This window comes from Psilocybe cubensis, chromosome 11 (assembly GCF_017499595.1).
Source record: "Psilocybe cubensis strain MGC-MH-2018 chromosome 11, whole genome shotgun sequence".
In the NCBI taxonomy this organism is placed as follows: domain Eukaryota; kingdom Fungi; phylum Basidiomycota; class Agaricomycetes; order Agaricales; family Agrocybaceae; genus Psilocybe; species Psilocybe cubensis.
In genome coordinates this window covers 1,806,591-1,828,570 of record NC_063009.1, presented here as the reverse complement: position 1 = coordinate 1,828,570, position 21,980 = coordinate 1,806,591, and the positions used below count along the sequence as shown (strand labels likewise).

The 21,980-nt window shown below is 46.2% G+C and overlaps 9 protein-coding genes across 9 annotated transcripts; 6 read left to right on the top strand and 3 right to left on the bottom strand.

The window, feature by feature from the left end:
* Nucleotides 1-557: 557 nt before the first annotated feature.
* Nucleotides 558-1,335, bottom strand: JR316_0011684 (Putative peroxiredoxin; the record flags this gene model as incomplete). Its single annotated transcript, XM_047897329.1, has 5 exons — nt 558-617; nt 674-811; nt 864-1,010; nt 1,060-1,130; nt 1,257-1,335. 5 exons carry the CDS (start codon nt 1,333-1,335, stop codon nt 558-560), a joined length of 495 nt encoding a protein of 164 aa, XP_047743738.1.
* Nucleotides 1,336-1,915: 580 nt separating this feature from the next.
* Nucleotides 1,916-2,779, top strand: JR316_0011683 (putative rhamnogalacturonate lyase C; the record flags this gene model as incomplete). Its single annotated transcript, XM_047897328.1, has 1 exon — nt 1,916-2,779. One exon carries the CDS (start codon nt 1,916-1,918, stop codon nt 2,777-2,779), a length of 864 nt encoding a protein of 287 aa, XP_047743737.1.
* Nucleotides 2,780-3,146: 367 nt separating this feature from the next.
* Nucleotides 3,147-3,607, bottom strand: JR316_0011682 (uncharacterized protein; the record flags this gene model as incomplete). The annotated part of the gene is made up of 2 exons (XM_047897327.1): nt 3,147-3,405; nt 3,459-3,607. 2 exons carry the CDS (start codon nt 3,605-3,607, stop codon nt 3,147-3,149), a joined length of 408 nt encoding a protein of 135 aa, XP_047743736.1.
* Nucleotides 3,608-5,333: 1,726 nt separating this feature from the next.
* JR316_0011681 (Cathepsin E-B) lies at nt 5,334-7,576 on the top strand (the record flags this gene model as incomplete). Its single annotated transcript, XM_047897326.1, has 8 exons — nt 5,334-5,566; nt 5,632-5,684; nt 5,743-6,034; nt 6,089-6,584; nt 6,664-6,777; nt 6,833-7,098; nt 7,152-7,300; nt 7,359-7,576. The coding sequence occupies 8 exons, from the start codon at nt 5,334-5,336 to the stop codon at nt 7,574-7,576; spliced, it is 1,821 nt and encodes a 606-aa protein (XP_047743735.1).
* Nucleotides 7,577-8,767: 1,191 nt separating this feature from the next.
* Nucleotides 8,768-9,237, top strand: JR316_0011680 (uncharacterized protein; the record flags this gene model as incomplete). Its single annotated transcript, XM_047897325.1, has 2 exons — nt 8,768-9,177; nt 9,231-9,237. The coding sequence occupies 2 exons, from the start codon at nt 8,768-8,770 to the stop codon at nt 9,235-9,237; spliced, it is 417 nt and encodes a 138-aa protein (XP_047743734.1).
* Nucleotides 9,238-9,427: 190 nt separating this feature from the next.
* On the top strand, nt 9,428-11,592 carry JR316_0011679 (uncharacterized protein; the record flags this gene model as incomplete). The annotated part of the gene is made up of 3 exons (XM_047897324.1): nt 9,428-9,877; nt 9,943-11,243; nt 11,307-11,592. The coding sequence occupies 3 exons, from the start codon at nt 9,428-9,430 to the stop codon at nt 11,590-11,592; spliced, it is 2,037 nt and encodes a 678-aa protein (XP_047743733.1).
* A 600-nt stretch (nt 11,593-12,192) lies between these two features.
* Nucleotides 12,193-12,440, top strand: JR316_0011678 (uncharacterized protein; the record flags this gene model as incomplete). The annotated part of the gene is made up of 2 exons (XM_047897323.1): nt 12,193-12,383; nt 12,419-12,440. The coding sequence occupies 2 exons, from the start codon at nt 12,193-12,195 to the stop codon at nt 12,438-12,440; spliced, it is 213 nt and encodes a 70-aa protein (XP_047743732.1).
* Nucleotides 12,441-12,694: 254 nt separating this feature from the next.
* Nucleotides 12,695-19,766, bottom strand: JR316_0011677 (putative beta-galactosidase A; the record flags this gene model as incomplete). Its single annotated transcript, XM_047897322.1, has 30 exons — nt 12,695-13,016; nt 13,070-13,140; nt 13,198-13,317; nt 13,383-13,469; nt 13,524-13,725; nt 13,787-13,833; nt 13,890-13,970; nt 14,031-14,231; nt 14,294-14,465; nt 14,531-14,693; nt 15,599-15,674; nt 15,733-15,805; nt 15,864-15,917; nt 15,973-16,237; nt 16,295-16,314; nt 16,371-16,476; nt 16,526-16,559; nt 16,618-16,705; nt 16,759-16,810; nt 16,866-16,951; nt 17,004-17,894; nt 17,949-18,166; nt 18,225-18,288; nt 18,334-18,439; nt 18,494-18,538; nt 18,601-18,716; nt 18,778-18,797; nt 18,866-19,002; nt 19,165-19,336; nt 19,503-19,766. The coding sequence occupies 30 exons, from the start codon at nt 19,764-19,766 to the stop codon at nt 12,695-12,697; spliced, it is 4,353 nt and encodes a 1,450-aa protein (XP_047743731.1).
* Nucleotides 19,767-19,936: 170 nt separating this feature from the next.
* Nucleotides 19,937-21,664, top strand: JR316_0011676 (uncharacterized protein; the record flags this gene model as incomplete). Its single annotated transcript, XM_047897321.1, has 7 exons — nt 19,937-19,961; nt 20,022-20,136; nt 20,194-20,370; nt 20,428-20,702; nt 20,759-21,011; nt 21,065-21,233; nt 21,287-21,664. The coding sequence occupies 7 exons, from the start codon at nt 19,937-19,939 to the stop codon at nt 21,662-21,664; spliced, it is 1,392 nt and encodes a 463-aa protein (XP_047743730.1).
* Nucleotides 21,665-21,980: the final 316 nt, after the last annotated feature.

The following is a 21,980-nucleotide window of genomic DNA, read 5'->3' as shown; positions in this document are numbered from 1 at the left end:
GTTCCAGGATTTCAGAGGCGGGCATCAACTCCCAAACTATTGAATGTGGACAGAAATGCAATGGATTGCGATTTTGGATCCAATGGGCACTGCTACGAGGTTCTAATTTCCAGACATGCAGCTAACTTTAGCCAAACTATTGCATGAAGTGCAATGCGCCATTTCTTTGCCCGCAAGAAATGGAGGAGCTGATGGTTCCTTTGCGAGATTCTTGGGTTGTAGCTACCGAGATCAAGATGAAGACAAGATTTATTTTCAACGGAAGCGGAATTATTTCATCAAGTCATCCCTTTTGAGATTTGTATGTATGTAGTTATCATCAGTGCCATGGGTACAATAGGGTACAATCGACCCAATTGCTTGCCAGGATGGTAGTTAAGAAGTAAAAGGGGCGCTCCCATGCGAATGTATGCGCTAAGTGTGGGTACATAATCATTGTTCTCGGAATTTCCATGGCAAACCAGAACAGAAAGGTGCATATATGACCTCAATTCTGATAATCTACAACGGTCAACATAATTTCTATTTATTTAACGATGCAATAATGATAGAAGCGTTTACAAAGCTGCGAGGACAGCATCAGCACCGGAAGCGGTGACACCGGGACCTGGCTCAGGCTTGAGAAGTATCAGTCAGAAAAGTGAATGATGGAGTATAACAAAAGAAAGCTTACACCAAAGTACTTGATGACCAGGTCGTCAATGATCAAAGCATATCGGGCGGTGCGAATTCCAAAGCCCTTGTCAGTTAGATCAAGAGTAAGACCGAGCTTGCTGTTCCATTGGGCATTGGCGTCAGAAAGGGAGAGAATCTAGAGTCTTATTAGATACAGAGAGAAATAGGTAGTGTTAGAGAGAACTCGCCTTGTCCTTGAGACCTTCAACGCGACCCCATCCGCTCATCACAAAGGGATCATTGGCAGCTACGACGGCGATAACATCGACGCCCTTAGCCTTGAATTCGTCGTATTTTTGGAGGTAGGGTGGCAGGTGGTTCACATGGCATGTGGGCTATCCTCGTTGTTAGCCTTCAGCCTCAACTTAGTGACTAAATACTCACGGTGAAGGCTCCGGGGACAGAGAAAAGAACGACCTTCTTGCCCTTCCACTCGTTGGTAGAGAGGGAGGTAGCTGAGTGGTAATGTTAGCTTTCAGAAGCGTTTCAGAGCATATCGAAGGCATACGAATTCCACATGCGAGCTGAGAGTCTCCAAAGATCAGCCGAGTTGTGATGAGAGATGAGATCTGTACTTACACCATTCTCAAGATCGGGGGTGTATGGAACATATTGGAAAGTTCCCTCAGGGATAGTGTCTCCAACTTTGACGGAAGCCATCGTAGGTCTGAATTTATGCGGTTTTGTGGGGATTTAAGAGTAGTTAGGGGGAAAGAGATAAGATCCCACCGAGGGACATTTCGCGATAAATACTGCGCGATAACGTGACTTAATCGGTTGCAATTGCCTTACACGTGAGCGTTTTGTCAGTAAGTGTGGAAAGGTTACAAAGACTTGACTGTGGAAACATGTGTTCCTCTGGATCTGTAAGAGTCAATGTCCATAAGTCCCTCCTCACCGAGCCCATCTTATTGGCCACGATAATACATCTATCACGCAATCATGTACCATACGCATAAATGATCCCGGGATGGGAAATAAACAACGTCGAAGTGACGTGTACTTGTAAGATATGAAACTAAGAGTGTGTTGAGCAATATCATAAGTGTAGAGCTGTTTTTGAAAGCTTTTTTTTATTAAAATGCCTGGGGAGTCTGTGTGATGGAATACGCATTCTGATGCATTCGCAAAGTCAAATGGCAATTCGGCTAAGTTCAATCCGGGGCACAGCCACTCACTGAATGCGTCTGCCAGCGCCGGAGTTGTTTCCGTAGTAAACGCTTCTTTCTGATATCCATGCATGGACGCTTTATTTGACCGCCGCCCCCCGACAAATCTCGAGGATTTCAGACGCAATCCGGTTGTATTCTTAGCGAAAAGGGGTTATTATGCTGGCGTTACCCACTGTGAACCGCCAACAACACCCCGAATTCAAGTGGTCGCTATCTCTGATACCCATAATCATCATGGGGAGGTGGCTTTAGTACCGGATGGTGACATTCTTATACATGCTGGGGATCTCACGCAATCTGGAACTCGCACAGAGATGATTTCAGCTTTACAATGGCTGGCAGACCAACCACATCCACACAAGATATTCATTGCGGGCAACCATGACCTGGGATTAAATGTTCCCAAGAAAGATCTACACGACCTTCTAGAAGACTTCCCGGGCCTCGTATACTTGGCCGAATCATCGGTTACATTGACCATTAATACACGCACGGTCAGGATTTATGGCAGTCCCATGACCCCGAAATTTGGTTCTTGGCCCTTTCAATACCCTCGTACTAAGCCTGAAGATGCACACTGGGACAAAATACCACTTGATACCGACATTTTAATTACCCATGGCCCACCAGCTCATCATGCGGATCATGGCAACGGGTGTGGGGCGCTTCTCAAACAGCTTTGGAGTGTCCGACCACGCCTTCATGTATTTGGGCACATTCATACTGCTCGGGGTATTGAGCACGTCGCTTGGTCCGATGCACAGGCTGCGTACGAGAGGATAATGACGAATCAATACTCTTGGAGAGAATTTTTGGCTCTTCTCTGGGGAATTTGGAGAGTAGACAAGGCGAAATCAACTTTGATAAATGCAGCATCTCTAGGGGGATTTAGGGACGAAGAGCGACGGGATGCGATTGTCATTGATATTTAAATCGTTGATGATTTTGCGTTCGATGCATGGCTCTTTGACTTGTCAACTGGAGGTACTGTTCGTCAAACTACACGTGACGTTTTAGGCGCCCATAACTTCCACACTCCAAGGGAATTTTGGTCAAAAAGTTATACATGACTAGAAACTCAACGTGCTTGGTAGAAGACTGTACAGGTGGCAGGTGCATGTCAAGGTATGTCATTTTACAAGTTTTTGATTTCAATTTATGCTTCTCTGATTTCTCTGTATAAATTCCCTTCAGAGATCGACCAGGGCGAACGATATACAATTGCACTGTGGTATCTGAAAACAATTAAAGCAATGTGATGAGCTTCTCGCTAAAGTCCTTGTGGGATGGCTTACTTGACTAGTCCTCACTAGGCTCCTCTCCTTCCAATAATTCTACAGTGCAATCCGAGTCATAGACTTCTTCCTCTTGACCGGATGTTGCGCGAGATGCAGTCTTCTTGGGTTTGTGTGGATTCATATTCCCGCTCCCGTCACGATAAACATGGCAGCGGTCACCGCCTTTGCGACGGTTGTATCTTACTGTCACATGCTCGATCTTGTCGTTATCGTTAGAATGCCACCACACTCTGCCTTTCTGTCCTTTTGGGGCAGGCGCACTGAGGTATGGGTAGTTAGTACAAAATATTTACGGAGTATGCAATGCTCTTACGAGTAAACCTCCGCCAAAGATGACGAGTGCAGGTCCGAATGGGCAACTTGGAAGGTCCGACATGCGGTTCCGATGGCTTTCTGTTCGTCCGTACGAAGATCTGTGGGATGGAATAGCATGTTTAAATCTTCGATTGCGAATTGAGACATAGTGGTCGAGTGGAATTGAAGGCGTTGAACAGGTTATTGCTGGGAATAAGCACATCAGTGGGGATCTATTTTATACTTTTCAAACGTTGCAGGTATTTTGTTATTGATTGAAATCTATGGGAACAAAAGCTGGGAGCCAACCGAGTGGCTTGACGTTTGGATTGAATCTAGTATGGAAGCTATCCTTCGAGTCCGATTCACTTATTCAGAGGTCAACTGACTCTAGATGTGAACTCCGGACGTTGAATTACCCCGAATGACGGGAAGTCGTTCAGAAAGTATCCTAGACATTAGTGCCATCGAAATTAGATACAATTATCTCAATATCATGCGATAACACGTTGTATACCGCTGTTCGGGTCATTGAGAATGAATCAAGAAGAAGAGTAGTATAGAGTGTTCTATCATTTTTCAGGCGGATAACTGTACACGCTACGTAGTCACCTGCAGTCGTAAAAGAGAGACATGGCAATTTGATTTCTGATGCCCGTATCGATGTATTGTCCGATTGTATTTAACTTGCGTCAGGACAGCTGTATTACCGTATAGATGATGCAATTTTCTTGCTGAGCCGTGTAGTAGTAATCTAATACTTCAAGAAAAAAGGGTATTCGATTAGAAAATGGGTGATTTCGCCAATGTAGTACTCAGTTTTTTAGGCGTAAAGTAATGATGCTCCTCAGATTTCTTGGACAGAGCATGGAGAATCTTACTGGATAAAAAATTCACACTCATATTATGACGTATCAACACTGATTCTTTCTTCGATTTAATGGAGCATCGTAGTACTTGCGGGCGCCTAAGACTACGAGGAATGAAGCAAACGAATCCCTGGATTCAGAAGTCGATGACGGCATTTTAAGGTGGAAATTATCATGATCTCTGAGACGCGTTGGTGCTGAAATTTGTTCTTGACATTTTGCCTCATTAGCAAGTTAATAAAGCTTCGTCGTCGTCGAGTGCAGAGTCGGTGCCCATTGTCATGACCGGATAAAACCGTAATATTTGGGCTGTATTTAATCCCAAATAGGCTGAATCTGAAAAGAATAATATAAATTGATCCCAAATCTTCTAAATTGGGATACTTTATGAAGAAAGCACGTGGCTATGACAAAATTGACCGCAACGTTCTCAAGGAGTGCGGCGACGCCTACAATCTCCGTTGGAGACGTTCAGAGTCTCAAATATGCGTACATTTCATTCTCAAATGCTCCTCTCCGTTGACTATGGAAATTCTCTGCCCCACAAGTTTGTGCGCCTTTGACGTGGCCCCAATATCTGTGAAAATCGCACCTATTTTATCATGTGAACACAAAATCGGCAACGATCACGAGAAAAGAGTTATGTACAGGTTGGTCTTGGCGGGGGAACATACCGACGACACACAGGAGACGTCCTGGGCATCCATCGCGTAATATAAGAAGAAGCAAACTGTCCTTGACGGGTGCGAGGAAAGCAGGTTGGTGTCTAGCATGTGTCATCCGTAATTCTTTTCTCTCATCATTACTGCACAGGGCCCTTCTCTCTTTTTTCCTTGCCCAGTGAAGCAAGTCAGCTGGAGCCTGCAATTTTACATGTTTAGCGGGCTAGCACCATCCTTCGACTTACTGACACGCAAATCTTCGTGGTCTACGGCAACTCCTGCGCCACCTCCAACACCTTGCCCTACTCGGTAGACAAATACGTTCTTTTTTTATTGCTACACGGTTTTACGGAAGAATATTCGATGAAGCACGCGTTATTTTCTTTCTGCATACTACTCGCCTTGCGGGATGTGGCCGGGGGACCGAATCCTGCGATAACACCCCGCTCCGAACTTTCGCTTGACGAGATTGCGAGACGGTACACGAGACGAACGGAACATGGTTTGCATCTGCCAATTGTGAGGACAAGTTCACCAAGCTTGGAGCGGAGGGCCGGGGCGACAGCTGCGATAGGATTAGGGGACTTTATTGATGTGTGAGTGTCCAACGCCTTTGCGCTTTGAATGTCCAGCGCGCGTTTAACTGGCATCTACCAAACAGTACGTATTCTGTCCTCCTAACTATTGGTGCCATCACGACACCTCTTATTCTCGGTGCGCAAATACGCATATGGTTTTGTGGTCTTGCTGCTTATCTTTGGTACTTCTGCAGACACTGGCTCATCAGACCTATGGGTTATGTCGGACGCTTGCTCTGTAGGCTGCACGGGTGGCGTTGGTGTATACCCCCAGTCAAGTTTCAGGTATGCCGGAGTTGATGTCGCGCTCCTGTACGGCGATTCTACCACTGGAACTTTCGCGCAAGGCGTCATCGGCGAGGACACGGTAGACCTCGCCGGCTTAACGCTGGACAATCAGTTTTTCGCTGCTATCAACAGGACGAATACGAGCATCGCCCAAGCAGGTTCAGCGGGTATATTTGGTCTGGGGTTCCCCGTCAACAGGTCCGTTTGTTGTCGCTTTGTGAAAGTTTTCATTTTGCTTATCTTTTTGGGTAGTGTAATATGGAATAATTTATTCACAGCGGGCGCTGAGGGAAGTGAAGAGAAATCGTCCAAGCAGAAACGACAAGACGAACCAGTCTATCCCGCTACCCATCCTACCATCAAACTGGGCTCACCCTTCCCCTCATTCGATCTCCGTATGCCAAAGTTCCCCAGTCTGCCAGCGACGCTCGGCGAGGCCCCAGCTCGTCACGGGACGCGCCAGACCGCGCCCAGACAGACGACTTCTAACAGGATGTACAACGTGTTTGCGTCGTACAAGACGATCGCGCCATTCCTGCCGCGGCTGGTGGCGAACAGCGTACTTGAGCGACCGATGTTCAGCGTCACGTTGCAGCGGGACACGGTTGACATTGGCGGCAATGTGGGGATGCTGAGTATCGGGGAATTACCTGAAGGGGTGCAGAATGAGAATATGACTTGGGTGCCACTGCGCGAGTATACGTCTTCAGAGGGCGGGTTGCCTGCGCCCCCAGACGCTCCTGAGGAAGTGAGTTTTGTTTACTCTTAAACGTTGGCGATTGTTTGTTGGGTTTCGGGCGATGTTTCTCATATCTGAGATTGTTTAGGTTTACCCTATCACTTGGGAAGTTATGCTTGACGGTGTCTTTTTCGATGGCGAACTTCTACCTCTTTCTTCGCTCTCCGACTCTAGCATCCAACTTTCTGCACTCATAGACACGGTATGTTGTTTTCGTCTTTCCTATCTTCTGACACGGCGTACTCATGAAATACTAGGGTAACTCGCTCATTCGCGGTCCAGCAGATGTTATCGACCAAATTCAGAAAAAGTTGGGCGTCAATGGTTTATTCCCATGTTCTATCCCGCACACCCTTGCGTTCAAGATTGGAGGACAAATGTTCCCTGTCGACCCTCGCGACTTTGTTTCTCAGGCATTCCAGAATAACGTGAAGACGTGCTCGTCAAATTTAGTTGCGACAGACGCTCCGTCTGTGGGTGGATATCAGTTTGGATGGAGTTTGGGGACACCGTTTTTGAAAGGGTAGGTTTTATTTTTTAATAGTAATGACAGTGGTTCTGATGTTTCAAATTTAGTGTTCTGTCCGCGTATTACTATGGGAATTTGACGTACCCCAGTCAGGACCCGCCCAAGATGGGATTCCTCTCCACTGTTCCAACTGATGCAGACCAGCGGCTACGAGACGCTGTCGCAGCTGCCGCCAAAGCAGATGACAATTTCCCTGGTATGAGTGCTCGGTGTCCTTTTGTCATACAAACTCTGACATTTGCTTGAACCCCTAGCTATTACGGAATCCGCACCCTCAGGAGCGGCAAAACACGTACCGACAAACTCGAATGGGATAGCGCAGTCTACTGCTACAGGGGGGTCGCACGCCTCCAACGGCGCCAGCAACGCGGCTCGTATATACGGCCTACTCAGCTCCTCCTGGTTTTCGACAGGGATGTCTATCCTCTTCGCCCTCTCGTTCTCGTCTACATCCACAGCGCTTTCAATATGAAAGCATTTTTATGGCCATTCGCTCGGGCATTTAAAGGACGATATTTAAGTATTTAAGTAAAAACTATCTGTTCACATATTTAGTGGATTTTGCATAGTGTGTGGAGGTATATCTCCCGCGTACATTCTTTACGGCGTACAAGTGGTAACATTGGACTTCACCTCGCCATCCCTTCCTTTACATACTAGCATTCAAAGACAGCCCTACGCAAATTTAATTTTTTATTTAGGTACCTAAATATGGTACAATTCAAGGAACTAGATGCCCTTTCTTGTTATCAGTGTTCGATGAAAAAACTGTATCCCATAAAAGTTCCGCATCCCGACCCCGACGGTGGAGCGCCCTCAAGCAAACAATGCGTCTACATAATCACGTGAAAGCGCCCTTGGTCCGTGCACATCCCGCTACTATATAACGGACGTGCGAACATTTTGAATTCTTACCACTCTGGCCTTTTGGCTTAGATCAAGTGTAGTATCTGTTCTTAATAGTTTAACCACTATTATGGAGCCACCGGCTCCATTCTTGGTTATCTTATTTTTGCCGCCCCAGCTCCTCGGGCTCTGCTTGCACCCCTTGGACGCGATGACCTTGCTGCTGCACTACCGGCTTGTGTCGTCGGGGGATCCTCTTCTTTCGAGGACTTTTTATCTCTTTGCTGCTATACTTGATTTCACAATTATTGAATTGTGGAGCCGAATACAGCAAACAGACATTAGTTCTTGTTTGAAGTTCTTGTTTTTACTCTTTATTAATATATATCTACATGTTTTTCTATTAGATTGAATATTATCTTTGAGTGTTTTTGTAAGTGGAGTAATTGATGCACTGATCCATTTTCTAAGGTGTGTTTCTCCTTTGGCCTTGTCTCCTTTTCCTTTTCTCCTTTCCTCATTAACAAGGTTTGAGGTGGACTGTTGAAACCTCAACCAAACACAAATTAGAAACATGAATAAGACCCGAATCTGAAAGTACACGCATCAAATACGCATCGTCTATATCAACACTCGCACCTCTGTTACGGAAGACCTGGATGTGTTTCACGCCCCTCGAGTCGATTCCAACTCAACTTTGTACCTCCGAATTCAGCTCCGACTCCGACTCCGACGCTCAGGCCGAATTGACATGAAAATCAACATAGACACAGACGCAATATGCGCAGATTCTACTGGCCACATTCCTATCGACGCGATGCACCTCGACTTGAAAGCGACTGCAATTGCTCCTGCCACTGCTACTGTTGCTGCAGCCGAGTCAGAGGAAAAGATCCCTCCACCCGAGGTTGCCACTGGGAACCGACATAGCGCATTAATCGCCGATGATGCTTCTTGTACCATTGCTACACCTGCCTCGAGTTCCCTCCCAATTCCTTCAAGCACGAACGCGATCGCGATGGATATGGGTATCGATAAGCTTGATGACGCTGATCATCATCATGCGGATGAGCGCCTAGGCATAGACGGCAAGGACCAAAATGAGAGCACGAACTCTTCCTCCCCACAACAGCCGGTGCCGTTACAGCCCCAGACAAAACCGAAGCCAATAAAGAAAACGCATTGGGATTACATGCTCCCGCTTATTGAGCGCAATCTGCGGGGCGAGTGGGATGTACGATGATGATTCGGATGAGTGATACTGACCAAATCCGCCACAGATTCTAAAACTATGATATCCATAACAAACACCATCGACTCGTTAACCACGCCCTGGCGCATTGTGTTCAACACGCACTACGAGCTCGAGGATGATGGGAAGGATGAATCTGACTTCAAGTACGAAAGGTGTGTGCGGTATCCGATTGGTAAACGGATCGGTGCATTGGGCTCTATCAGCGGCCATTACGGGAATGTCATGTGGGGAGCAACGCTAGCAGACTTCTACCGTGTCGCGGCATTGGACAAAGCACCCACTGTACAATCGGATTCATGGCCACCCTCTCCCAACACGTCAAATAATGAACCGTGTCAAGGCCCCAGGAGATGCGAAATATTGGTGCCATCTAGGGTGGTCACGTCCAGCATACTTCGCGCGCGGTACTCGCCGGTGATCAGAACCGACGTACGGCACGAGCGTTTGAGGCGGATTCTGTGTATTGCGGAGACGGAGGAAGAGGGCCCGGAGATTGTCCCGGCGTATAGCGTTGCAAAGCTCTTGCGGGCTGGTGAAGCGTGGACTGCGCAGAGTGTGCCGGGCGGGGCGTCGTGGGCCAAGAGGACCTTTGATGATTTTAACGATAGTGGATTTGAAGAAGGCGAACGGGACAGGAAGAGGCCGAGAGCGTCCTGGGAGGTAGATGAACAGGTAAATTCTGTTTTTCAATGAACCATACATGTACAATAATAACAAAATGCTTACTGTTTACATAGTGGCCTCCAGAGTCCGTGTTCAGTCCGCGTGCGTTCCCGCATCCATGGCCACTCGAGCCTTTCAAGGAGCACTCCAGGCAACCCGAATACGACCTCACAAGCTGGGTGCACGTGCCAACGCTGCAGCAGTATATACCGCAGCACCTGCTCCCTGCAAAGCTCATCGTGCATGACCCGTGGGAGGTGCTCTCTGGTATGCCCTGCACCACAGACGACCAGTTCACCGTGCCGTTCGTGCAGAAGGACGACATTGTGCGCGTGTTTAATCTCAGCCTCGACCGCCGCCCGCGGTACGACAGCGATCTGGACGAGGAGAAAGAGGAGTTGGACATGGAGGAGGCGCGCCGCGCCGAGTTCCTCGCGTGCCCGAGGTCGGGGATGCCGATGCCTGCGGGGATGTTCTATGAGCCTCGGCGGTTCGTAGAGGATGAGGGTGATGGGACTGGGCCTGCGAAGCCGCCGGTGTACGTTGTGTTCCCTACGCGGCCACAGAAAGTCGCCCCGAAGGATGCGCATTTGTATCTCGCGCCTTCGGAGAAGATGGGTTCGGGCCACCATTCGTATGTGTACCGCGCCGAGCTTGAGGTTCCGCGCTCGATGCTGGTTGAAGATGTGATTTGCGAGGATTGTGTGCGTGAAGACGTGAAACGCATTTTAGAAGAGGAGGATGGGAGAGATGGGGAGAAAAGAGACCCGAAGTGGGATGATCAGACTGCTGGTAGGTATGTATTGAAGGTGAAAGATGCGAAGCGGAGGGAGGTGATGTTTGGATCTGAGGATGCCATGTGTGAATGGGGTGATAGTCGTGATTTTCCTGTAACGGATGAACAAACCCGGGGCCCCGATGTTCACGTCGCATACGAAGGCCCGTATCGCGCTGTTCAGACGACGGTAGGATATCAGAATCTTGAGAGGGCGCCGTATTGCGAGCACCTGCGAACGCGGAGCGAGAGCATCCACCCATTGACAGCTAGAGTCAGTGTTGCCGCGAAATTGTCCAGCAACGACGACAGTGAAGATCATATGCCAACAGAGGCATTGAACTACCAAGAATTCCCAAAGCATTTTTTTGAGCATCGAACGGGGTACACTTGGCTTGGGCGGGATTACGCTGGGGATTTGTACGACAGCCCAGTGCCGTCAGGTGCAGTGGTACCGCAGTTTTATGGGTACTACCAAGCGGACTGGAGAGACGAGAACAACAAAAATTTGAAGGGTAAGAGGGAGCATCTGAGTTCTATTTTGTTGCTCGAAGACTGTGGCACGCCCATCAATCCAGACGAAATGACTGTGGATGACCGGTGAGCACTATTGAACCTGGCTTTTTAAAAAAAGCAACGCTGGAAGACTTTTGTTTGTTCTAGAAACGAGTGCGCCTCGCTATTTATTCGGATGCATGCAGTGGGATGGATCCACAACTCCATCTTCAAAAGAAATATTGTACGTCAGCCCGGCCCTTTGAGCGAGCATCCTGTGATCAGGAGAAGCCAGAGTGAGCGCCAGGGCCATGGCGCGCATGAACTGCGTTCGAGTTTCCGGCTCATTGATTTTGGAAGATCGTTTCCGAATGCGCGCAAACGCTCATTCTCTGACTACATGAGTGAGGAAAGAAAAATGACAAAATGGCTCTTTCAGGGACAGCTGCTCTAACATTGTCAATGGGAGTGCAAAACGCGAAGGAGAAGATTCAGATGCGAGGGCATGTGGCCATTGACTTGACGAGAGGTGATGCGCCGAAATTTGTGGGATTGCTAGACGTACCCATCCTCATCCTGAAAATGATTGTTTATGCTCATCGATTGGATTCATGTGATTTAATTGACTGTCTCTTCAGTGACTTGTACTGAACGAAGCATTTTGACTTCATGACCATGTTCCTGTCTTCTGTTGACAGAATTGCATGCCATGCATAACGAATGTGGCAATTGTGCATTCAAACTTAACTTCAGTTTTCGAGTTCTACTGCCTTCAAAGTGTTTATTAGTTGCTAATGGCTGATCGTTGCTGTGTTGGTGTCGAATCCCTGGTCCGAGGCCCGCCATCTCAATTATCCTCCCTTTGCACGCCCCGTGGTTCTTTTTTAATTCGAAGAATCAGTTACATCTCTACTATTTTCTTTGCTGTCACCTCAAAACCTTATATACCCCCAGTCCCTTTTTTTCGCATCTCAACTTTCCCCTCTTCTTACTGAGGTACAGTGGGTAGTATGCTGATCTTCACCGCTTGAAAACTTACCCTCCTCTCAGCACCATGGCGAGCACATCGACTGTTGTTCGCAAATACCATGCAAACTATCTAGCCTCAAATGAATACTTCGCTATCGCTCTGGACCACGTCCCGTTGCTCACAGACTCCGGCAATTATCTATGGTGGAAGCTCCACGTCTCATACGCTCTCAAGGCTGCCGGGTACTGGGGTCACGTTGACGGCTCCGACAGCTTGTTAGCCATATATCCAAAAATTTCCCAACCACCAGCACCAACGAACAACAGCAGTAAAGAAGAAATTGAAAGATACCGGGAGTGGCGGCGACACGATGATCGCTGCATCAGCCTTTTGATACGACGAATGACGCACAAGGTCTTCAGGAGCTTGTCGATTTATGGCTTCGAGTCAGATATCACGTCCCGCAGGATTTGGAAATCTATTATACAGAAATTCGAACGCGACATCAGCCGAATGCATTAGATAATTCTTTTCTTTTTTCATTTTCTGACAATTGCTCTTGCTTTCCTGTGTAGACTCGAGTCATTTAAAACCCGTACTTTGTCAAAAAGGCTTTGAAATCTTCCTTCGAATCGCCGCCATCCAGCCACACCTTTGCAAGTTTCGCCTTCATCGACTGTGCGTTTTTGCGCCAGACCTTGCCTTTCTCCCCTCTGCAGTCCTCAATAACTTGCCTGAATTCTGTCCCCACAGCTTCCCGCGAGCCTTTGGCTTGGCGCCCGTGTCTTTTCAATGGCTTCATACCTTTCTCCCCCGTCCTTACCTCTACTAATTCAATCCCGACGTTGAGATCTGCTTCGATATGGGCGGCGCCCATAGGTTGGTCTGCGTGAAAAGGCCACGCGATGCTGTCATTGCGTATTAGTATCAAGAGCCTGGGCATCGTAAGATGGGATCTCACATTGGCATTCCACTTCCCAAACTTTCCATGACACTGTTATGACCACAGTGTGATACAAACCATCCGGTGGCCTGGTTTTAAGAACTGATGTAAGTGTACTGGCAGCAGTAGAACAATTGAAATATTACCGGGTGGTTCAGGATGAATTGCTGAGGGGCCCATTTAGAAACCAAGCCAAATCCGGATGCTTCAGCTCTCTCAATTAAGTTATCTGACAGTTGGGCAAAAGGCGAGGCATAGCATAGGATCTAATAAATATGTTGGGTGTCAGAAAGGCTCGAGGGATACTAAAATTATTTATTATGCAACTCACGAAAGGGAACTTTTGTTCAATTAAGACCTCGATGACCTCTTCGATGTATTCTTGCACAACCGGCCAATAAAAAGTTCCAAACGAGATCTCATTTCGACGTCAACTTGTGAACTGATAACGTGTGTCGAAGTGGAAGCTCACCAGCATGACCGAGTTAGGCCCGTGTTCAGCTAGAGAATTTTCAAGGAAATTTCTCTCGATACCATACCCGGAAGGTAGGAGTGGTCCGATGATGTACACATCTTTGTTCCACTCCTCGAACCAAGACTTGAGCGCTTCCATTGATTCAGGCTCAAACGCATATGCAGAAGTCACAAACGCCGCGTCAGAATCCTTGATTCCTCTGCAAAAAGATAGTTTTCATCTAATTGATCTGCATAACTTGTAAAAAAAAAACCACTTACGCATAGGAAAGTCTCAGGAAGTCAGACAAGGTAACCTCGAATGGTAGCTATGAAAATACTATCATCAGCTATGACACTCTGGCGGGTATATGAATAGCTGTACCTTTTGTGGGAAGTATTCCCAATCGTACATATCTGTGAGTCCAGGCACTTTGACCACTTCGCCGCTCCCAGTATTCCATAGCTAAAAATAGCCGACTCATGAGCAGCTTGAGGCGCGCCTAAGCAAGATAGAAGAACATACGGAGTCTCCGATCTCCTTAGCGGAGACCCCACGACGGGCAGCCTCAGCATCAATTTTAGCGCCGAGGTCGCCTAACCCTCCCAGACGCTCCAAACCATTGTAACGGACAGAGCTAGAGACGTGACCTGTAATCCATCCGACAATGGGAATTGATTTTCCGGAAACGGCTCGCGTTATTTGGAACAGAGGTTGGGCAATAGTCTTGAACGATAATGTTAGTCTATGTATTGAGGTTATGGATGGTGAAGGGAATAAATGCGTACATCTAGAACGACGATGTTGATTGGCGGAGCAGCGTCGAATTCGGTGTTTGTCATTTTGCAGGTGATAGATTTGCCTTGCAACAAATCGGCATAAGCAGCAGGAAAGGCTTTTGCGTGCGATTCAAAGAGCTCCAGTGGGTTTTGAGAGTCGGATTGGATTAGAGATACAATTCTGAAGCGAAGATAACATTGAATTAGATCTGGTCCTCGAAATATGCTGGAAAATTCAAAACAGACCTGACGCGTCGAATAACGCTCTCGGGCTCCTTCCCCTTGAACTCCACTTCGACTTCATCCTTGGCTCTATTGATCAAGGTTGGCGTCAGTGCAAGAGTCACATATGCCTTGTCATCATCCTTGACAATGCGTGCTGCAAGATTGCAGAAGGATCTGACATGTCCTGGAGAATGTGATGTTAAAGATCGTAAACCACAGCTAATCAATGGACGTGTTACCCCAGGCTGGAAAAGAAGAGAATAGAAAATGAGGTGCTTTCTTAGTCGAGACGGACATGGTTAAAAATCTACAGATGATTGAAGGAAATCCGGCAATGAACAAACTATCTATTATATACCCCACACTTTATTTGTGATTTATGTTATGATATTCAAGTCTCTAGGCAGTGCTGTACGCGTTTCACACGTAAAAGAATTGAGGATAAAGTCGTGTGTTCCGAATTCCTGAAACAAAGACATTTTCATTAAAGTCGCGCCTTTTCTACATCAGGGTCAGAGCACGTTCCAACATGGGTTAATCAGCGCTCGGTGCTTCTGTCAAAACTCTGGCATAAAATCGCCGCGTTATCCAAACTGCATTACGAATATTTCCCTAACTATACGTGACAACTAACAACAAGCCCTTGAAGTCGACTCACAATTTCCTTGTTCATAAATCATGTACCGGCAAAAAATCTATGTTTACCGTCATATGTCATATTTTTAAGTATAGGCTACGAGGCTACTATGCGGTCGTAAAGAATACAGATAACACGCACACACGAGCCACCCAAAAAGCCTACTTAGACACTTCTGTTTCTTATAAATCCCCGGAATGTGTATATTATATCCCATGTAACAATTAAAGGGAATTTATATTTGTAGACGCGGAAATAATGGAATCACTGGAGATGCTAGCACTGGGCGAAGAAAACATCTTTGATCAAGAAATTAGGGTGCTGACCTACCCAAGAAGCACGATTTAGTCCAAGTAACTTTAAAAGCATGCTTGGCTGTTTCAAACAATATTTTCAGTGATGACTTTATGATTCTGAAGTCCATCACATATATGATTAAAGAGCCAACGAACCGCAGCAGACTTTCGGCTCCATTGTTCGAGACAAATGGATAGAGAAGGAATGGTAATCCCATTTAGTAGATTCGTCCTAATGGATTCCAGACCGGATTATTTGTAACGACGTTTCCTACGCCACCTTTAACTACCGAGTCAAGGTGAAGCTCAAGCTCTGGAGATATGGGCTGGTTTGTCAAGGACCACAAGGCAACAGCCACAGTGCTGCGAGAGTTGTCAGACGTTACACAGAAGATTTCGTACACTCCCCGTAAAAACCTACTTTTGTCCATGATAATTAAGAATTCCTTCGTGAACCGGAAATTTAGCTTGAGGACTAACAATCGCGGAATATTAGTATGTTTTATAGCAAAGTTGCTGTCCAAACTGACCCGAGGTTGCCTACTCGTTTGCCCATCATCCACCCATTTACAAACAAATACGCTCGATAGGCTTGACCCAAAGGTTCCGTGAACGTGAAGGATATCATTGCATCCACACCTTGAATATTCAGATCGAAGGTTGTGACAAAGAATCCTACACCGGCCCCATCTGGAAGGCCTTGGGACAATGCCCGTGTTGCCCAGGTCGAAATCGGGAATGACGGCAGGTGCCAGCCGCTGCGTTCGCCAAACAATCCACCCTCGTTTAGAACGCCTTATGGTTTGGAAGTGAGATGTCATGGAATGAATGACAAATTAAGCGTTTAAGCACCTCGTGTCTTGTCAGGGAAGCTGGATGATACTGGTAATCAGCAATTCATGTCTGAGCGTGCATCACCCTCACGCACTTTTTGTAACCGCCAACCTTTCCTTGCACCTTCCAGACTTCGAACTGTCCTCCGTTATCCAGTTGGAAACCTCTTATACCTCGGGGGCTTTTGAGAACATCATTTGCTGTCCGCAATTTCAGTCGCAGACGGTTGAATAACAAACGACGGCTTACGATTGTATCCATTTTCATCCAATCCCATGTTATCCTGCAGATTTTGCGGACATGTTAAAGGTAAGGTATACATGGTGCACTTTGGGAAGCACCTGAATGACGGTTATAACATTATCCTTTCTTGGCAATAGTGCGCCGTCCGGAAATTCAAACGTCTGGTTGAATTCAGCCGCACTTGAACTGGTTTAGGTTTAATTTATGCTTATGGTCCGACGACTAAAGGAGGCACTCACACAGTGTAACTGTTCAAGAACACATCATTTAACCAGACACTCGCAGCGAAATCTGAAAGGGTAATCAGTTTCCTGAAAAATTGGAGTTGAGATATAGTGATGCGTACTTTGCCCCCCGTTGACTGTTAAATTCAGACTCTTTTCTTGTCCAGTTGCCTTGAAGTGCCCTCTCCATAGGACAACATTTTCACAGCTATCGGAGATATCATTACAGATTACTGAAGAGCACATAAAAGATCACTTACAATCCATAGTCGCAACCGTACAGTATCCGGCCGTCGTTGTAGTAAGGTGGATATGGAATATTTGTTGTCGTATGATTCGCAATAGTCCACGAATCGTCATCGAAATCCTTCTGAATCTCTGGTAAGCTATCTTGGAATTTCCATTCTGTCAATTGAGGTATCTTGATGTCCGACAGGGGTGTTCTGAGCTTCAACTGGCCACTGAGCCCGCCGGTCGATGCAACCGCAGAAGAAGGATCTAGCGCAACTCTAGCACCATTCCACGTTATTGTCTTGATTTTTCGAGGAGCGACCACACGGATTTGAACGGAAGTCTCAAGATCGCCGCTCAGAGCCAAAGTTGTGCCAGAGATGCTGGCGTCACGAACAAGGGAAGGACCTCCAACGAGCACAGATTCATTGGTTCCTATGCCCCAATAGGCTTTGAATGGATTGGCAGCATTCCCAGGGATCACCGGTGCCCAAAATGTTGCCGCCGTGTTGGAATCAGCAAACAGAATCAGTTGCGTATCCGAGTCCCAGACGGTAATGAGGTCAGTTATACCGGGGCCGAAAGTGATGACAGTGGTATCCCTAGGCACACCAGGCACCTTGGTGGATAGCTCTACGAAAGGAGACGCCTTCAGCTTGCTGGGGTTGCCAGTAAGAGCGAGCGCAATTTCATGTGTCTGGTTCGTATCACCATGAAGGAAGAGAATATCTCTGCCGTCAATTATCCCTGCAAAAAGTACTTGAGCAGTCGAGTATAAAGCCTTTGAAGCAGATCCGAATTTATAATCCGTATTTATAACTTTTGATTGACGTCCTCCAATCGTAATGTCAGGACTTTGGAGCGGGATTTGGAGGGCACCAGCCGATGTTGTGACATTTAATTTCAATGTAATGGTTTCGCTATAATTGAATATTGAGTTGGCTCATTTCCAAGACAAGAATCAAACAACGCACAGAGAAGACGAGTTGGCTTGACGGACAATGAAGTACCCTGATTGAGTATCTGGATTCCTCAGCTCTGTAACATACGCTGCAGGATTATTTGAAACAGATATGCCACTATTGGTATCTGCTATCCAATCTGTTTTGTAGAAATCTGGGGTGCTACGTAGGAAGAGACCCTGTCGTTTCATTTCATCAAATTTTGTCGTCAACTGCCTTGATTCAGTGATCTGCAATGCAAGAATAATTGTGAGCGTACAAGAAAGACATTGTAGAGTGCAAACGCACAGTTGCTCCATAATCGTAAGAGGTGTAAATGCCGGGATATGGAATAGCTCCCCAAGAAGTTCCTCTAAAAAGATAAGCAAATGACAAGAGAATGAAAGCCTTTTCATACCCATAAAACATATAAAAATTTATCATCTTGGCGTTACTTGCCCACAATGCCTGATTAAACACTGACAAGAAGTCAGGTCCTGTTAAGAGCCTGCAGCCATCGTAGCCTAAAATAAAACGCTACGTCGGACTTTGCATACGATTTTCAATAAGAGAAGTACCTGGAGATGTAAGACCCCATGAGTCACCCGCACCGCTTTGAAATTCTGTGTAGATCAACTTTTAACATTCATCAAAACCGACAAAAGAGAAAAAAAAACAAAAATACCAGGTATAAATTGCGGATTTGCAGGATTGACCTGCATATGGTACGAGTAATAGTTAGTCGGAGCCGGATTCCATGTTTGATGGGTACAATCGTATCGTTGAGGGTATTCATCAAAGCTTCATAGGATCATAATTAAATTAAACAACTGCAAAGTAGTAAACATGACCGGACACTCACCCGTAAAGGTCAACTGCACCCTAAAAGCAAAACAAAATTAACATTTACCTTCCAAGGCAGAGAAAAGCAAAAGGGGGGAGGGACATACAGTTCCATTTATAAAGCTAGATCCCATTCCGGGGTCATTGTAGGTGAGAGGGACGTCAATTGGCGAGTTATGATACACCTCTTCGAGTTCAGCAAAATACGCAGCATGGAATGCAGGAGCCTGCGAGAATTCGTTGTCTGTGCAACATACACATATCAAGTTGACGAAGATGGCTTTCAAAAAAAAAACAAAAAATCTCTTGTATAAACAATAACGTACCGACTTGGATCGCTGGTTAAAAATGAGTCACGAAGCTAATTATTCGATATTTCAACGTGAAAGCAGGCGGAAAAGCGTACCTATGACTGGTCCCCCGGACGAAATCTGGTTCGGCGCTGTGACTTTGATTATACCAGCGATGTAATCTTGCCACGCTGCACGGTAGTCTGTATCGTTCGAGCGGGGTTGACCAGCAATTTCCGTCGTGATCCAATGCGCAATGCCTCCCGCAGACGTCTCGGCATTGATATACTGCACACCGGATTAGAATCAGAATTGAGGTTTGAAGTACCGAAGAACAACATCAACAACTCGTGCTTCAATTTCGAAGCATGGTATTAACAACATAGTAAACGTACCGGTCCTGAAAAAAAACAAAAAAAAAAACCATTTCAGCCCACTTTCAACATGCTTCAACCCGGGGTCTTGTATAAATCCAGGATGGCTTACCCGGACGGAGGATGATCCAGAGCCCACTCGCTTTTGCAGCGTCGAACAGTGGTTGGAGGGCACGGTGTCCGCTGAAATCCACCACGCCTCGCGAGGGATTGATCTGCGCCATGTGCGTGTACACGCTTATAGCGTTGAACCCGGCGGCTTTGATCTTCTGCAGGATATCCGGCCAGAGGGATGGGACGGGGAGTATGGAAAGCCAGACTGATCTGCTCAATGTTTGGCTCATGCCGCGTGATGGCCGGTCCTGCTAACGTCTAGCTAAAACATGCTTGTGTTATCCGTAGACTCCTATTCTGAATGAAATATATTTTCCTACCTTGTTTCTCATCGTGATAGGGCGACAATTGAAAATCCCTACTCAGCGCCGTCTCTTCTATTCTTTTTGTATTAAAATCAATGCCGAACCAGCATAAACCACTTCGTAAGTCTTGTGTTTTGTACAATAGGTAATAGAAACTGAAGTCATCTATTGATCCACAAGCCCCTGAGGATGAAATCAAGGAATACGTACAGTTCTACAATGATCTAGGTCAGAACGATCGTGAGATTCAGGACAATATGAAAGACCATTACAATACAGAATTGTATGGCCTAAGGTGCGTTGTTATTACCTCTACGGACACGGGAATACGTATCAATTAATCTACTTCTAGTGTGTCGAGCATTAAAAGGCTTAGAAAAAAGTGGGATCTTCTCAGTACTCGACAACAAAAGCACACCTTGGAGTCAATTGCCCCTGCCATTCAGGAAATGCGAACTAGATTCCCTACTCGAGGTGTGGAAATGATTAGAAAGCAGCTACGGGTTGAGTTTAATATCAGAGTTCCTCGGTATGAATTGAATATTATCATTTTTGGAAGAACTTGCTCAAATATAGTCTACACCAGAAGTGTTGTTTATAATTATCTTCAAATGACTGAGCCCGATGCGCTAAAGGCTCGGAAGGCTCGTAGATTCAAACGCAGACGCTACCATGCTGCTGGTGTTAACGATACTTGGGCCCAAGACCAACACGACAAATGGGGTCCTCGGTTTGGACTATGGCTTCACCACAGTGCAGATCCATTCACTGGATTCCTGAATTGGTTAAAGGTATGGTGGACTAACAAGAATCCCCGTCTAATTGCTGGTTATTTTATTGATACGGCTCGCAAATATGGCGGTAGGTTTAATTTTACTCTTCTATTATTTTTACTGAATAAAGTTAACTTTAAACAGCTATTCCTCTTACGACGCAAAGTGACCCAGGATCAGAAAATTTTGGTGTAGCCAACGTTCAGACCTTGGCTCGACACCGGCTTGATCCTACTCTTGTTGGGACTCTGCAACATAGGTGGCTTTGGCATAAAGCCAACATCAAGCCTGAAATCAATTGGTCGGTATTTCGTCGTGACTTTGCTCCTGGTTATGAGGATTTGTTCCAACAAGGAGTTGTTTCTGGATGGTATGAAGTTACCAATGTTGTTGAAAAGTATGTTTGATCATAATTTTTTGTGATATCTGTTTTAATTATTGTTTACATAGCTTGGTTTTCCGCTGGATCGCAATTCCATGGCTGCAAAACGAGCTTGACAAGTGGGCAAATACCAAAAATCGAACGGCACCACGTTCAGACCGCAAGAAAATTCTCCCACTCGGTGCTCCTCTGTTAATTCGCACCAAGCCCGAAAAATTCAATGCTCTTGACTTTAAGGTATGTTTATTGTGTAGATACTATAGACCAGAAATTCAATTTACATTGAATAGATTCCTGTTACAGAAGACCTTCTTGATGACCTTGAAAACGAGTATGCACCCAAAGATCACCCAGTTTTTCAACTTACACCACCCACCTTTGACAAACGAGCCCGAAAGATTTATGAGGACATTGGGACTCCTGAGGTAACAATGGCCAGTTTTTGGGAAATTTATCGTACCATGCTCGAGCGCTTTCGTGGTGAGGTTGATGAAGAAATTGAAGTTGTTCTGACTGCGCGTGTTGCTGAAGAACAAGGTATTGATCAAGAGGAAATATCTTTACTTGATGGAATGAAAGACCTGCGACAAGGTGATAAAGTTGTTGGGTTGCAGGAACACTCAGACGATGGAAACTATGCTTCATTTACAGATACAGATGAAGAATAAATAACACAGTAAATCTATAAATTACTTAGTCTTAGTATCAACTACACAATGATCAGTTATTGGGCATAAAAAACAGTTAATTGTGCTAAAATACAATAGAAAGTAGATACTTCCTCGCCAATCAAGGGTTGGTGGACACGCAAATGCGAATGGAAATGCAAACACAGCTGTGCTGTCTTCTTCTTCCCCCTCAGCGGCGGCCAACCCAGCAGCCTTGCCCTGGTGATTGTCGATGGTGGCTAGAGCGGGGAAGGGCGGCAGCGGCAGCGGCGACACGACCCAGCTGCCTCGTGCTGGTGGTTGTCGATGGAGGCGG